Source organism: Trichomycterus rosablanca, chromosome 14, assembly GCF_030014385.1.
Source record: "Trichomycterus rosablanca isolate fTriRos1 chromosome 14, fTriRos1.hap1, whole genome shotgun sequence".
In the NCBI taxonomy this organism is placed as follows: domain Eukaryota; kingdom Metazoa; phylum Chordata; class Actinopteri; order Siluriformes; family Trichomycteridae; genus Trichomycterus; species Trichomycterus rosablanca.
In genome coordinates, this window is record NC_086001.1 from 2,870,410 (window position 1) to 2,886,366 (window position 15,957).

Below are 15,957 nucleotides of genomic sequence, written 5' to 3' on the forward strand. Positions count from 1 at the left end.
ACACGAATGAATTAAATTTTTTTATTGTTATAGTCTATTGTTCTCTGAGATAATAGAGCTTAAAGCTTATCACCTCAAGTTATATGTTCCAGATTTAGGCTGAATTCTAAATGGCTTTTTGTTTAATACAAAGTGCACTAAGTAGTGTATATAAGCTATTGTTTAAAACCCGTTGTAGTGGACTAGTGTAGGGAGAGTGGAGAGGTTTTGAAACAAGTCCAGGGTTTGCTCAAGGCGCAGCCGGAAAAGGACAAACGGTGATAAGATTTCTACATCGGTGAGTTCTATTTAATTCACCATATGTAGATAAATAAACATGAGATGAAGATGTATTGACAGTTTAAAACATTTAAAGTTCAGAGGGTTGCAGTTTATTAAGATATAAATCAAGTGAAATATGGAAACGCATTGCGAACTGTACATTTAGACGCTAACAGCTAATTAGCTTAGCATAGGTAATGCAACGTAAAGGATACGGAGTGGAGGTCGCGTTTTTAAATGAAATGTATTTAATGATTAACATAAATAAAGTGTTTACGGAGTTTAATAAAGCTGTAAATCTCAATAATAAAACAGAAAATAATTAACCATTTAGTGTGATATAGTTATTATATTAGAGTAAAGTAAATATGACCATCAATACGTTGATGTATTTTAAAATATTAATAGTCTTTTGTTTATGTATTTTATGATTTTAAATGTTTAATATGCTACATTTGTATTTATTAAATTAATCTTATTTTTTAAATACGTGGTATAAAAAACATCTATCTGCAAATTCCTTTTAAATGACTGAGTCCGGCAGCATCCCAAATACAGTAATGCACAAATCTGTAGTGCACTATATAGGGCTTAGAAATACGTTTAGCATGTACACTATCTAGGGCTAATGGAGCTATTTGGAACACCGCCAGAGCTGTACCAGCCGGTTTATTTAGGTCACATTTTGTGGTTAAAAGTGTACGCACACTCGTAAAAAACATCTATATTAAGGACAAACAAGTAATAAACTACTTATTTTAATGATATGTTTACTTCAGAGCTAAAAGCTTGTGGACACACACCAGTAATTATTGACTCCAGGTGTTTCAGCCACACCCATTGCCAACAGGTGTGTAAAATCAACATAAACTAAAGGATGTTCTTCCTACTTTTTGCCCCTTTACTTACTGTTCTAGCATGTCTGTGCCCCTGTGCACTATAGTGAGATCTGTAAGGACATGGTTTGACCAGTTTGGCGTAGAGGGACTGACCTCCCACCCAGTCAACACCTTTTGGGATGAATTAGAAGGCATATTGTGAGCCAGGCCTTCACATTCAGCTCAAGTTTCTGACCTTGTGAATGGTTTTTTGATTGAAGGGGCACAAATTTTTATTTCTTTCAGCCACTTTATCATGGCCTAAACCACCTCCTTGTTTCTACACTCACTGTCCATTTTATCAGCTTCACTTACCATATAGAAGCACTTTGTAGTTCTACAATTACTGACTGTTTCTCTACATACTTTGTTACCCCCTTTCATGCTGTTCTTCAATGGACAGGACCCCCACAGAGCAGGTATTATTTAGGTGGTGGATCATTCTCAGCACTGCAGTGACACTGACATGGTGGTGGTGTGTTAGTGTGTGTTGTGCTGGTATGAGTGGATCAGACACAGCAGTGCAGCTGGAGTTTTTAAACACCGTGTCCACTCACTGTCCACTCTATTAGACACTCCTACCTAGTCGGGCCACCTTGTAGATGTAAAGTCAGAGACGATCGCTCATCTATTGCTGCTGTTTGAGTCGGTCATCTTCTAGACCTTCATCAGTGGTCACAGGACGCTGCCCACGGGGCGCTGTTGGCTGGATATTTTTGGTTGGTGGATGATTCTCAGTCCAGCAGTGACAGTGAGGTGTTTAAGCACAACACACACTAACACACCACCACCATGTCAGTGTCACTGCAGTGCTGAGAATGATCCACCACCTAAATAATAGCTGCTCTGTGGTGGTCCTGTGGGGGTCCTGACCATTGAAGAACAAGGTGAAAGGGGGCTAACAAAGCATGCAGAGAAACAGATGGACTACAGTCAGTAATTGTAGAACTACAAAGTGCTTCTATATGGTAAGTGGAGCTGATAAAATGGACAGTGAGTGTAGAAACAAGGAGGTGGTTTTAATGTTATGGCTGAATGAATGAACATTATTTTTTATATAACCAGATATTTTGTGTTCTTTTATAGGTCAGTGAAGCTCTGTATGTCTCACCTCTCTGGAAAGTAAAAAGAAGTGATATGATGTGTTTTAATGGTCGGCGCAAATCAAGATTTTACCCATAAGCACCATGTTGTGTAGAATCTGACCCTAGTGAACTCTACAGAAGCAAATTCTCTCACACCGTGGTTCAGAACATAGATCATCACCAGCATAAAAATGGTGGATAACCGATACGCCACGGCGCTGGTGATCGGCTCCGTGCTCAGCCTGCTGGCCAGCGTGTACCTCTCGGTGGCGGTCGGCACTCAGCACTGGTACCAGTACAGAAGCCCACCGCCCAGCAACGATGCCAAAAACGCGTCGGACCTGCAGCAGCTCAAGACGGCGTTTCGGAGCGAAGACGTGGACGAGAAGACGTACAGCGAGGCTCTGTTCAGGCTGAACGGCACGCTGGGACTGTGGTGGCGCTGCATACTGGTTCCTCAGAACTCTCACTGGTTGAAAGAACCTGGTAAGTACGTCTGTGTGACGAGTATTGGGACGCTTCTTCTCATTCTTAAATGTGTGTGTTTCAGCCACGCCAGTTGCTAACAGGCGTAATTAATCCATTTGCAGCAACAGTTTAGGGAAGGCCCTTTCCTGTCCCAGCATGACTGTGCTTCTGTGCACAAAGCGAGCTCTATAAAAGACATGAAGAAAAGCTCGGTTTAAAGAGACTCCAGACACCTCAGCCCCACTTAACAGCTCTAGAATGAACCGGAACATCAACAGATCAGTTCCCAGCCATAAAATTGCTTTCATCTTTAGACTGAACGGGCACAAATTCCTACAGACATGCTTCAAAGTCTCGTGAGAAGCGTCTCAAAAGAGCGGCTGTTGTTATAGCTCAAAATAAAATTAGATTTTAAAGTGGGGCGTCCGACAAGCTTACGGTCAGGTGTCCAAATACTTTTGGCTGTATAGTGTATCTGTCAATCTATCTACCTAGTCTTTTGTCCAACCATAACCTTAAATCCTAATTCTAGTCGCTAGCTCCGAACCCTCCAGCGTTTATTCTCTTTAGTCTCTTTATCACCTGTCTGCCATCCGTCCACTTCATTTAGCTGGTAAGCAACGGTGGAACATTGGCGATGGTGGGGCTTGAACCAGCGACCACATGATGTTTTTAGTTTTGTGTACATAAAAATAATTAAATCCTTAATTTCTCTTTCTCTCTTTTCTTTGTAGATCTTAAAATGGAGACGGTGTGTGAGGTGTTCTCTCTGTCTCAGCAGTTTGAACCCAAATACAGACCTCTGACCAACGGCAGCAAGGAAGAAGATCCTCTCCGTACCTGTAAGAACCTCAAACCAGCTTTTATACACTTGGTACACTGACGAGGCATAACATTATGACTAGAGATGGACCGATCGGGGTTTTTGGCACCGATTCCGATCTCCGATCTCCTTTCAGGGACATCGGCCGATAGCCGATTCCGATCGGGGGGGGGGTTTAGCAGTAAATACACTTAAAAAGAGCCTCACAGTAAAGATAAACCGGAGCAGCGTGTGTGTGTGTGTGTGTGTGTGCCTTTAGAAGAGGCGGAGTTACAGAGACGCTTTGTTCACAGTATCGCTATAAGTGATTCATTGATTCATGAGTCGATTCATTTTTCGCGAAGCGTAAGTTTCTCTTCTCGGTTATCTCTCGGTGTTTACTGTTATTAATTAAATGTCGTGGTTTTAAATAAACACCAGCTACTACAGAACATTCTGTGTGACTCTCTTACATTAAAAAGCTTCATTAAACTGCTATTAGCACAGATCTGTAACCGAGTCAGACTCGTTCCGTCTAAGGAGCTAAAAGTTTTCTAAAAGTTCAGCAGATGATCCTGAACTAACGAATTTGATAATGAATAAACTTTTGCCTCTGATTGGCTCTGTAACGTTTTCTGTTCTCATCTACATCACAAGTAAGAACCGCTCACGATTTACCAAAGTGAACCAGGAGTTTATATAACGTGCTGATAGAATCAACTCAGATGTGACCGGGTCGAATTATCTTTTTAAAGTAAATATTACAATCAGCAAAATTACATCGTATGTATGATGCACAACGTTAATGATGTTATTTTAGGTCATGAAGAGCTTTCACTGTGGTTTCTGTACGATGGTTGATGAATGGTGATGCGATGGTTGGTGCTTCGTAGCTCAAAGTCTGGATCAATCCACTGAGCCGTTAAGCTTAACGTGATCTTTATATATCACACGATCGGATCGGCTACTTTTAGGAAATATCGCCGATCGCCGATAGCATATTTTGATTAAAGCCGTAGCCGATCGATCGTCCCATCTCTAATTATGACCTCTGACAGGTGAAGTGAATGACACTGATTATCTCTTCATCACCGCACCTGTTAGTGGGGGGGATATATCGGGCAGCGAGTGAACATTTTATCCTCAGAGTCGATGTTAGAAGCAGGAAAAATGGGCGAGCGTGAGGATCTGAGCGAGTCTGACGAGGGCCAGATTGTGATGGCTAGACGACTGGGTCAGAGCATCTCCAGAACTGCGGCTCTTGTGGGGTCAGCACCTATCAAAAGTGGTCCAAGGAAGGAACAGTGGTAAACTTATACAGAATACAGTGGTATCACAATATTCAACACACCTCTGACAGGTCTGTACTGAATGAAACACAGCCAGCACTGCAGTAATGTACAACAGCAAGGCGAACACCACGACCAGGACGAGGTTTTCTTTCTTCGCTTTTCTATTTTACTGTATTTACATCGACCGCTTTATCCTGGTCAGGGTCGTGGTGTGTCCTGTTTCACCCGGAAACACCGAGAGCAAGGCAGGACTCGAGGCACGGAAAGTTAAATGGCAAATCGAAGCAAATTAATTGTGACTGCTTTGCCACATTAGTAATTGGTACAGAATCGAACAGAATATATATTTATATTAACAATAAAAATGTGTAGAAATATTAAAATGGAAACTTAAAGTGTAATTTAAAAAATAGAAGCAATTTAAAGTGAACCAAATGTGCAAAATGACAAGTTGTGCAAGAACTGAACATCATACTAATACTGAACATAATATTGTGCAACATGTTGCTGTGATAGTTGGGATTATTATGTACAAATCTATATACATAAACATATATATATAAAACTGTATACACACTAATACACACACATACAAAGGAACCTTGATTTAACAGATTTCGGATTTAACGGACAAAATCTGGAAAACCGAATGTCTGATTAAAATTCAAGCGTACCGAGATCAGTAGTTCAGTAATCGTCCACTAGCCGGCGCTCGTCTCTCTGTTTACATTAGTAATAGGCTTTGTTTTGTCGGGAGACTCGCTTTGTTCTCTTGTTAATGTGGATGTAATATGTGCATGTTTAGCACTTTTGTGGACCTTAGTGCTAGTGTGTGTTTGTATATTTTCGCACCCCCTGGAGAAAGACCTAGCTGTCTCTGACAAACACATTTAACGGAACAGTGCTCCCCCATTTCAGTTTGTAAATATATATTAGGTAGGGATGTCGGGGCCGATCAAGGCATTTTTTAATTGATCGGAATCGGCTTTACTAAACCCGATCTTAATCCCGATCTTTTGTGTTACGTCGGCGTGTCCGCTGTGTGGAAATACTTTAAATTGAAAAGTAAAACAAGTCGAACAGTGAAGTGTAACGTCTGCAGTGTGAGCGTTTCACGAGGCGGTGGGAGCAGAGCCGCGTTCATGTGTGAGAGTGTGTGCGAGTCGAGGATCACACCGGTTTACAAAACAACGTAGTGATGCACTCGTTTAATAAAGAAATAAATACACGGTATATTCACATATTGTCGGGAGCATTTAACACTTTATTAACTTCTTCTGTTACGGTTCCGAATAGCCGACAGTTGAGTCAAGCACGCTATTCCATGTTCTATGGAAGCCCCAAAGGGTCAAAACACACTCACTTCGTGTACAAACGTCCATCAAACCCTTGTCACAATACAAGCACTTTAAGAACTGGCTTTCCTTCATAACAAAAGAGCCTTTCCATTTTATTTTGGTATTCAGGTTTTACTGTAATGCTTTTAAGTAACTTTATTTTCTTATATTGCTGCTATACAGATTTCTGTTCATTTTTAGTGCATCACTGCATTAAACAGATTTTTTCTTCGAATGTAAAGTTTAAAGTAAAACTGTAATTATCTCACTCATTTTGATTGATTTTGTAAAAATACAAAAACATTAAGCAATAGTTTGGATGCAGCATTTTTCCCTTCAGCACTGCAGAGCTATTCAGTTGTTAAACATGTACACTGGATTAATGTGAATAACTGTAATGTACTTGAAGTGTGCACTGTGTGAACAGTATTATCTAGTTCTTATCTAGACAATATCTAGAAAATACAAGTATCGGTTTGAGAATCGGTATCGGATCGGGATCAAAATGAATAATCGGGATCGGTATGGGGAACAAAAAAACGTGATCGGGACATCCCTAATATTAGGGCTGTCGAAGTTAACGCGATAATAACGCATCAACGCGATCTCAATTTAACGCGATTAAAAAAATTAGTGCCGTTAACGCAAATTCTATTTGGCCCTGCGAGTCACCCGTAGTTCATGTTGAGACTTGCCACCGTGTTTCATTTGCGGTTTGTTATCATAATGTAACCGAGCGTCGTAGTGATGCACTCGCTTAATAAATAAATAAATACACGCTATATTCACAAGTTGTCGGGAGCAAAACACTTTATTAACTTCTTCTGTTACGGTACCGAATAGCGGACAGCTAGAGTCGTTAGCCAAGCATGCTATTCCATGAACTATGGAAGCCCCAAAGGGTCAAAACACACTCACTTCGTGTAGAAACGTCCATCAAACCATTGTCACGATACAAGCACAGAAAAGTCTGTTACAATAACTACGCCTTATCCCACCTGAAGCACCGCTGATCTACAATGTTTGCTGATGGAGAAATTTTAACCTACAATCTGACATATATACGAAGTCGAGGGTCTCTGCTGGATAGTATTACTGCCTAGTATGTGAGTGAATAAAACTCCCTTACAGTTTTCTCTTGTCCCAGCAGTTTTTAACATCAGTACATTAAGCATAAAATGTGTTCACCATTTTAATTGTAACATTTCACTTAAAAATCCTTGTTTTCTTCTTTTTTTTTTTTAAATGTGATTAATCGCGATTAACTATATGAAATTCTGAGGTTAATCGCGATTAAAAAATTTAATCGTTTGACAGCCCTAATATATACAGTGTATCACAAAAGTGAGTACACCCCTCACATTTCTGCAAATATTTCATTGTATCTTTTCATGGGACAACACTATAGACATGAAACTTGGATATAACTTAGAGTAGTCAGTGTACAACTTGTATAGCAGTGTAGATTTACTGTCTTCTGAAAATAACTCAACACACAGCCATTAATGTCTAAATAGCTGGCAACATAAGTGAGTACACCCCACAGTGAACATGTCCAAATTGTGCCCAAATGTGTCGTTGTCCCTCCCTGGTGTCATGTGTCAAGGTCCCAGGTGTAAATGGGGAGCAGGGCTGTTAAATTTGGTGTTTTGGGTACAATTCTCTCATACTGGCCACTGGATATTCAACATGGCACCTCATGGCAAAGAACTCTCTGAGGATGTGAGAAATAGAATTGTTGCTCTCCACAAAGATGGCCTGGGCTATAAGAAGATTGCTAACACCCTGAAACTGAGCTACAGCATGGTGGCCAAGGTCATACAGCGGTTTTCCAGGACAGGTTCCACTCGGAACAGGCTTAGCCAAGGTCGACCAAAGAAGTTGAGTCCACGTGTTCGGCGTCATATCCAGAGGTTGGCTTTAAAAAATAGACACATGAGTGCTGCCAGCATTGCTGCAGAGGTTGAAGACGTGGGAGGTCAGCCTGTCAGTGCTCAGACCATACGCCGCACACTGCATCAACTCGGTCTGCATGGTCGTCATCCCAGAAGGAAGCTGACGCGTAAGAAAGCGCGCAAACAGTTTGCTGAAGACAAGCAGTCCAAGAACATGGATTACTGGAATGCCCTGTGGTCTGACGAGACCAAGATAAACTTGTTTGGCTCAGATGGTGTCCAGCATGTGTGGCGGCGCCCTGGTGAGAAGTACCAAGACAACTGTATCTTGCCTACAGTCAAGCATGGTGGTGGTAGCATCATGGTCTTGGGCTGCATGAGTGTTGCTGGCACTGGGGAGCTGCAGTTCATTGAGGGAAACATAAATTCCAACATGTACTGTGACATTCTGAAACAGAGCATGATCCCCTCCCTTCGAAAACTGGGCCTCATAGCAGTTTTCCAACAGGATAACGACCCCAAACACAACCTCCAAGATGACAACTGCCTTGCTGAGGAAGCTGAAGGTAAAGGTGATGGACTAAACCCAATTGAGCACCTGTGGCGCATCCTCAAGTGGAAGGTGGAGGAGTTCAAGGTGTCTAACATCCACCAGCTCCGTGATGTCATCATGGAGGAGTGGAAGAGGATTCCAGTAGCAACCTGTGCAGCTCTGGTGAATTCCATGCCCAGGAGGGTTAAGGCAGTGCTGGATAATAATGGTGGTCACACAAAATATTGACACTTTGGGCACAATTTGGACATGTTCACTGTGGGGTGTACTCACTTATGTTGCCAGCCATTTAGACATTAATGGCTGTGTGTTGAGTTATTTTCAGAAGACAGTAAATCTACACTGCTATACAAGTTGTACACTGACTACTCTAAGTTATATCCAAGTTTTAGTTCTATAGTGTTGTCCCATGAAAAGATATAATAAAATATTTGCAGAAATGTGAAGGGTGTACTCACTTTTGTGATACACTGTATATAGATATAAACTTAGTCCTGACTGCTATTTTGGTTGAGGGCTCGAATAGTGTGATAATGTGTATAAATAAAGTGTGAAAACGCTTCCCAGACTGTAACGGAGTGTCTAAAGGTGAGGGAGGTTTGAACGAAGGTGCACAGTGTGGCCATACCTGACCCATTTCAGCAGGGCCACAATGATTTTCTGTCTGAATGTATTAAACATGTCTTTTAATAAAGTTTTTAACATTTATATCATCTATTTTAACTTAACGTTTCAGCGTTATAGAGATGCAGAATTAAGTTTTTCTTTACTGTTCCTTCGAAGTAAAGAAGTAGATCAGGTGTTCCGTCTTTGCAAACTCAGATCTTGGCTGCTTTATTATAAAAAAAATGAGCTGACGTCTCTAACTCGTCCGTCCGAATCTCGGCTCTGCTACAGACTGGCAGGCTGGATTACCGGAGGGTGTTAGTTACAGCTCTCGTCGGTCCAGAGTGAAGGTCAGCAGCAATGGAGGGAAGGCGTAATGCAATCGGGTAATCGGATACGACTAGATTGGGAGGAAAATTGGGGGAAAACTGGACTTCTTGCACTGCACTTCTTGTTGTTTTTTTTGTTAAATGAAGCCTTGTTAAATAATGTTTGTCTCCCAGTGCCTGAGGGAGGTTCACCATGACCGTGTGCTGTCAAATCGTTGTTTTTAGGAAGAGGGCGCTCATAGACGTGAGGATTTCAGAACACTGTGCATGTTATCGGCATTTCTAACCCAGTCTTCGCTCTGTCAGATCTGTGGCGGTGTCGGATCGTGTTCCCGCTGGTGTCTCTGGGTCTGGTGTTCCTGGCTGCGCTGACCGGGGTGTGTGCCTGTCTGTGTCGCAGCATCACCCCGACGCTGGTCATTGGGTTACTCCACCTGCTGGCTGGTAAGAGACATTACACACACACGACACACACACACACACAACACACACACACACACACACACACACACACACACACCAAATTCAGTGATTTCCTCCTCAGCAGTCCAGATTTCAACCAGGCCCAACATTGATGGCGGATGTGAGGGTGCTTTCCACTGTGGCGGGATAGAACTGCACCAGTATGAACTGGGATTGGCGGACCTTCCGGATTTGAGAAGTACTTAATAATGGTCAAACCCAAAGACCCCGAGGAACTGGGGCGGATCGTTTTTTACATTTTTCATTTACATTTCTGGCATTTAGCAGACGCTCTTATCCAGAGCGACTTACAGAAGTGCTTCCATAGTGAATGTTACCTTACTCTAGTTTAAGTAAACAACAGTCCAAATCTGCAGAAACCCTGTTAGAACCAGTTTTTAAATGCAAGAAATAAATTAGCGCGTTTAGTAAAGCGGTGATGAAGGTTTTTAATCGTCTTTTGAAGACAGCGAGAGACGTTCGGACAGACAGAGGAAGCTCGTTCCACCACTTGGGTGCCGGTACAGAGAAGAGCCTTGATGCTGATGCTCGTCTTCCTCGAGTCCTGGGTGGAGGATCAGGTCGAGCGAGACTAGTGGCTCGGAGGTTGCGTGGTACAGAGCGGGGTTTTATTAGACCTCGAAGGTAGCTCGGGGCTGCTCCATTTTTGGCTTTGTAGGCGAGCATCAGGCAGCTACAGGAAGCCAGTGAAGAGAACGCAGCAGTGGGGTGATGTGGCAGTGTTTAGGTTGTTTAAAGACCAGGCGAGCAGCTGCTTTTTGTATGAGTTGTAAGGGTTTAATAGTGGACATAAGAGCACCTGCCAGGAGGGAGTTGCAGTCGTCCAACCGTGACACTACGAGTGACTGGACAAGAATCTAAGTGGCTTCCATGGAGAGAAATGGACGAATCTTCTTGTACATCGTCACGTTGGCTACTTGAGGGGAGAAGGACAGCTGGTTATAGATGGTCTGATCTGGGAGTTTTTAGGGCGATCGTGCGACGCACCACTTATGGGCGAAGGGGAAGAAGCTGTGACTGATCTGGACGGTTTATCTTGCTTCTGAATATCAGACTCCAATCAGTGTGGAGTTGTGTTCTGTACAGAACCGCCTCTTTCGGGTGATTTCAGTCTGATTGAAAATCGCCCCGACTGCTCTCATAGACTCTCATATCAACAGTGCAATCTGTATGGGTTCCGGGAGGACTCGCACGTACGCGCTTGCGTCATATGTGACCCGGTGTAGGGATAATTGGGCCAGCTAGCGATCTGGTCAACTCGGAGCAAGTCAATCGTGTCGTTAAGAGAAGTGCCATTCCGTCAGTCGTCAGAGTAATCGGGGTAAATTGGCAACTGACTTCAGTGAGCGGGTAATTGATCACTTATTTGAACTGTGATTACACTTACACTTTAAGTGTGGGGGGGGGGGTCGAATCACATGGAGCTTAGCGTGGCTCTTTGTACATAATTGGTCTCTGCGTGGGAACTCGACACCGTCAGGCGATAAGAAGTGGTGTAGATTGTGGTGTGGTGATCCAAGCAGCAGCAGATTCACAGTCGGGAGCTGGATATGACCAGAAAACGAGGTCTTATCGATCAGGAAGCTCATTTTACTGTTTAAAACGTTAGTTTATTTATCTCTCGCTCTGCGCAGGTCTGTGCTCGCTGGCGACGGTGTGCTGCTTCCTCGCCGGGATCGACCTCCTGGAGCAGGCGTTCCATTGGCCGGAGAGAGTCGGCGAGAGTCTGGGCTGGTCGCTCTACCTGGCGCTGGTCTCCTCTCCACTGCAGATGATGGCTGCCGCTCTGTTCACGTGGGCCGCCAGGAGCCACCGCAAGAACTACACGCGCATGACCGCCTACAGGGTCGCGTAATCCGCCCGGCCGGTCAGGAGCGTCCATTTCATCACAAAACATGGATCCATGTGTTTATGGACCGCACTTTGTAGGCGTCCGTGTACTTTTGGTCATACGGTGCGTTATAAGTAATGTAGGGATTGTTTTAACTGTTGTTTTAAGGAAAAATGAAGGTTTTAAATGAGCGTTTGATTGTTTTCTTGTAAGTAAAAGTGCAGCAGCTTGTTTTGTTTTGTTCTGTACATCGTCTGACCGCTGCCTGGTTTTATAATCAGAACTATCTGGACATCTTAGGTTAGAATTTTATAAAAATTTTCATGCCATTCATTTTTATCAAACGTTTTATCCTGGTCCCGATCGCAGCGGGTCTGGTTCTACCCAGAAACACCCAGAAAAGGGCAGGAATACCCTAAACAGGGCGCCAATCCATCGGCCAGTCATGTCTGTGTGGACGCCCGGCCGGCCGATAGCTCTGCCGGGACTTTAACACAGATCTCTGTTGTGCTGACGAGCATGAAGCAAACTCTCTCACTCACATCTTAACCGCTTATCCAATCAGGGTCACGGGGGGGGTGTGCTGGAGCCTATCCCAGCTTTTCAGTGGGCGCAAGGCACACAGTAACACCCTGGACGGGGTGCCAGTCCATCGCAGGGCAGACACACACACATACACACACACCTATTCACCTATAGGGCAATTCAGTGTCTCCAATTAATCTGACTGCATGTTTTTGGACTGTGGGAGGAAACCCACGCAGACACGGGGAGAACATGCAAACTCCACACAGAAAGGACCCGGAGCGCCCCGCCTGGGGATCGAACCCAGGACCTTCTCGCTGTGAGGCGACAGTGCTGCCCACCGAGCCACCGTGTCACCCCGTGAAGCAAACTGACTCATTAGTGTAAATGAAAGTAAATAGTACAGTTTCTCTGTGATGGTGTTAGTGTGGAATACAGCGGTACCTTGTAACTCGACGTCCCCTAAACTCAAAATCTTTAAAACTCAACATGTTCAGCTTCTTTTCTAAAGAATTTTTTTATTTAATTTCAAATTAACAACGAACAGCCGCTTTGTTCAGCACTCAAAGTGTGAATCTGAGCTGAATCTGCATTAGTGTGGAATAAGTGTCAGATCCAGTGTTACAGCTCCACATGTATCTGTGTGTATCCGGATTTTCCTCCCTGTTTCACTTTTAAACTTGTGTTACAGCTCCAACTTCTGAGAAATTGTGAGAATCAGAATCAGCTTCTCCCAGAGTCTAAAACGCTTATCGTTAAGAAGCCGTTTCTCGTTTGAATGCACCAGTATTGAACGGAACCCGGTATTCCAAGATCAAGCATCTCCACGATTAAGAAGCATAAGGAAACTATAAAAAGTAAAGCTAAAGTGCAGCTTTTACTGTATTTTTAACTGTTTTTTATATTATATTTGTGTTATTTTCAGTGTATTAGTGTCCAAAACAACCTCATTATTTTACATGAGCCTAAAATATATGCAGTTCTACAGGACCATGGACGCATTAACAGGTTTCCCAAACATCCTTATGGAAAAAAAATACCTTAAAACTGGACGCCACTCCCAGAACCAACTGATGTTGAGTTTCGAGGTACCGCTGTACTAACTTTTTTTATTCACTTAAAAGCAGTACAGGCGCTCAGGTGGCGCAGCAGGATATTCCGCTAGCACACCAGCGCCCGAGATTCTGAACTCCTCGGTTTGAAACTAGGCTGGGCGCCATCTAGCGGGCATAATTGGCAGTGCCTGCAGGGCGGAATGGCCGGACTATGTGGGCGGGGTCTTCCGACGCTGTGTAAGGACCCTGATTAGCGGATAGAGAGGCGGAAAACGGGTCCGCTAAGGGCTGCACGTGGGTCGGAGGAGGCGTGAGCAGCAATATACCCACCTCGACTGCAAATCAGGGATCCACCAGCAGTGGAAGACAGATTGACTACGATAAAATTGGGAGAAAATGGGAAAAAATTCAGTACATACAATAATAATAATAATAATACTCCTGTACTTGTGCCATAAATAAAAAGCACCAGCAGTCGTTTCAGGCTGTTGCTTAAAGAACCACGATCAGATTCACTCAAATCACTGAAGCCTTTTATCATCATTTGCCTGTTTTTTGTTTTTTATTTTTATCACTTGTGGCTGATGCTGTTGTATCGTGTATATTTATATATTTATGGACTTGTAGCATTCATTCAGTTTACTGCTCTACAGGACTCGTTTCTCTTCGACACACAGGACGACACACTGTGATGTCAGAATGCTGATAAATACAGACTGACTTTATTTTTAAAAACACTTTGTTTTTCTACTCCTGCATTTCAACCGATCACAATAAAATAAACGTCTTTTCATTTGTGTGGAGCGTTTTACTGTTTCTTACCTATTACACCGACCAGGCATAACATTATGAGCACTGACAGGTGAAGTGAATAACACTGATGATCTCCTGTTAGTTGGGGGAATATTGTAACAGCTCAGGAGGATATTTAATGTGAGGTGGAGCAAACACTGGGGTGTTCGATAAAAACACAGGACACAGAAGAATTTGCAAAGTTTCCTTCTTTTCTAAGGATTGCAGCCTCTACTTGAAATGGTTCAGTGTCCACAAAGCTTGATTACAGAGACAGTTCACACATCGTAGTCACAAATCTCATAATGTGGATGGTTTACATGCACTAGAAAACAAAAAAAGCAAAACCAAACAAATATTAACAATGTTGCACAATAATTTTACCTAAACATAAAATAACCCAAAAATAAACTTACATCACGCGTCCACACATATCATGCTGCCATGCTGCTAAACAGAACAAAGAGCTCTTGCATGGGGATACATAAACACAAAATCAAGGGAATGGGTGGGACCAGGTGATAACAATTAAGCAAGTGAACAGAAAACAATCAGTTCAGTGAAAAGGTAAACCATTAAATACCTTGGAGTTTTTTACAGATATATTAGGCAGCAAGTGAACATTTTACCCTAAAAGTTGATGTTAGAAGCAGGAAAAATGATCAAGCGTGAGGATTTAAACGAGTTTCATGAGGGGCCGAATTGTGAAGGCTAGACGACTGGGTCAGAGCATCTCCAAAACTGCAGCTCTTGTGGGGTGTTCCTATCAAAAGTGGTCCAAGGAAGGAACAGTGGTAAACCGGCGACAGGGTCATGGGCAGCCAAGGCTCATTGATGCACGTGGGGAGCGAAAGCTGGCCCGTGTGGCCCGATCCAACAGACGAGCTCCTGTAGCTCAGATTGATGAAGAAGTTCATGCTGGTTCTGATAGAAAGTACATTGGAACTGGACCACGGAGCAGTGGAAGAAGATGGACCAACACAATATTAGTAAGGTCGATGTACATTTTCTTCATTTCATGTCCTTTATTATACAGTATATTAGAGGTTATGCACGTTTAAAAATAACTATGAAGTGTGTTTGGTTTACAGCTGATTACTCACCTCTAAGTGTTTGGTCCCTCGTGGTTCCTGTGTGTGTGTCAGAGAGAAGAGACGAACACACACACGTCTGTTTTTAGCAGATCTGAATTTTATTACAAGCACAGAACGAACCGCTGTGGTGACAGCAAGAAACACGGGAACAGAAAAGATTATCCATTATCCATAATATCCATTTTATCAGCTCCACTTAGCTCCATATAGAAGCACTTTGTAGCTCTACAATTACTGACTGTAGTCCATCTGTTTCTCTACATACTTTGTTACCCCCTTTCACCCTGTTCTTCAATGGTCACAGGACCACCACAGAGCAGGTATTATTTAGGTGGTGGATCATTCTCAGCACTGCAGTGACACTGACATGGTGGTGGTGTGTTAGTGTGTGTTGTGCTGGTATAAGTGGATCAGACACAGCACCGCTGCTGGAGTTTTTAAATACCGTGTCCACTCACTGTCCACTCTATTAGACACTCCTACCTAGTCGGTCCACCTTGTAGATGTAAAGTCAGAGACGATCGCTCATCTATTTTTGGTTGGTGGACTATTCTCAGTCCAGCAGTGACAGTGAGGTGTTTAAAAACTCCATCACACACTCCAGCACAACACACACTAACACACCACCACCATGTCAGTGTCACTGCAGTACTGAGGATGATCCACCACCT

General features: G+C 43.1%; 1 protein-coding gene across 1 annotated transcript; it reads left to right on the forward strand.

Moving 5' to 3' along the window:
• Positions 1–234: 234 nt before the first annotated feature.
• cldnd1b (claudin domain containing 1b) lies at positions 235–12,011 on the forward strand. Its single transcript, XM_063008877.1, has 5 exons — positions 235–277; positions 2,226–2,710; positions 3,427–3,534; positions 9,813–9,950; positions 11,624–12,011. Exons 2-5 carry the CDS (start codon positions 2,416–2,418, stop codon positions 11,842–11,844), a joined length of 762 nt encoding a protein of 253 aa, XP_062864947.1. The 5' UTR covers positions 235–277; positions 2,226–2,415; the 3' UTR covers positions 11,845–12,011.
• Positions 12,012–15,957: the final 3,946 nt, after the last annotated feature.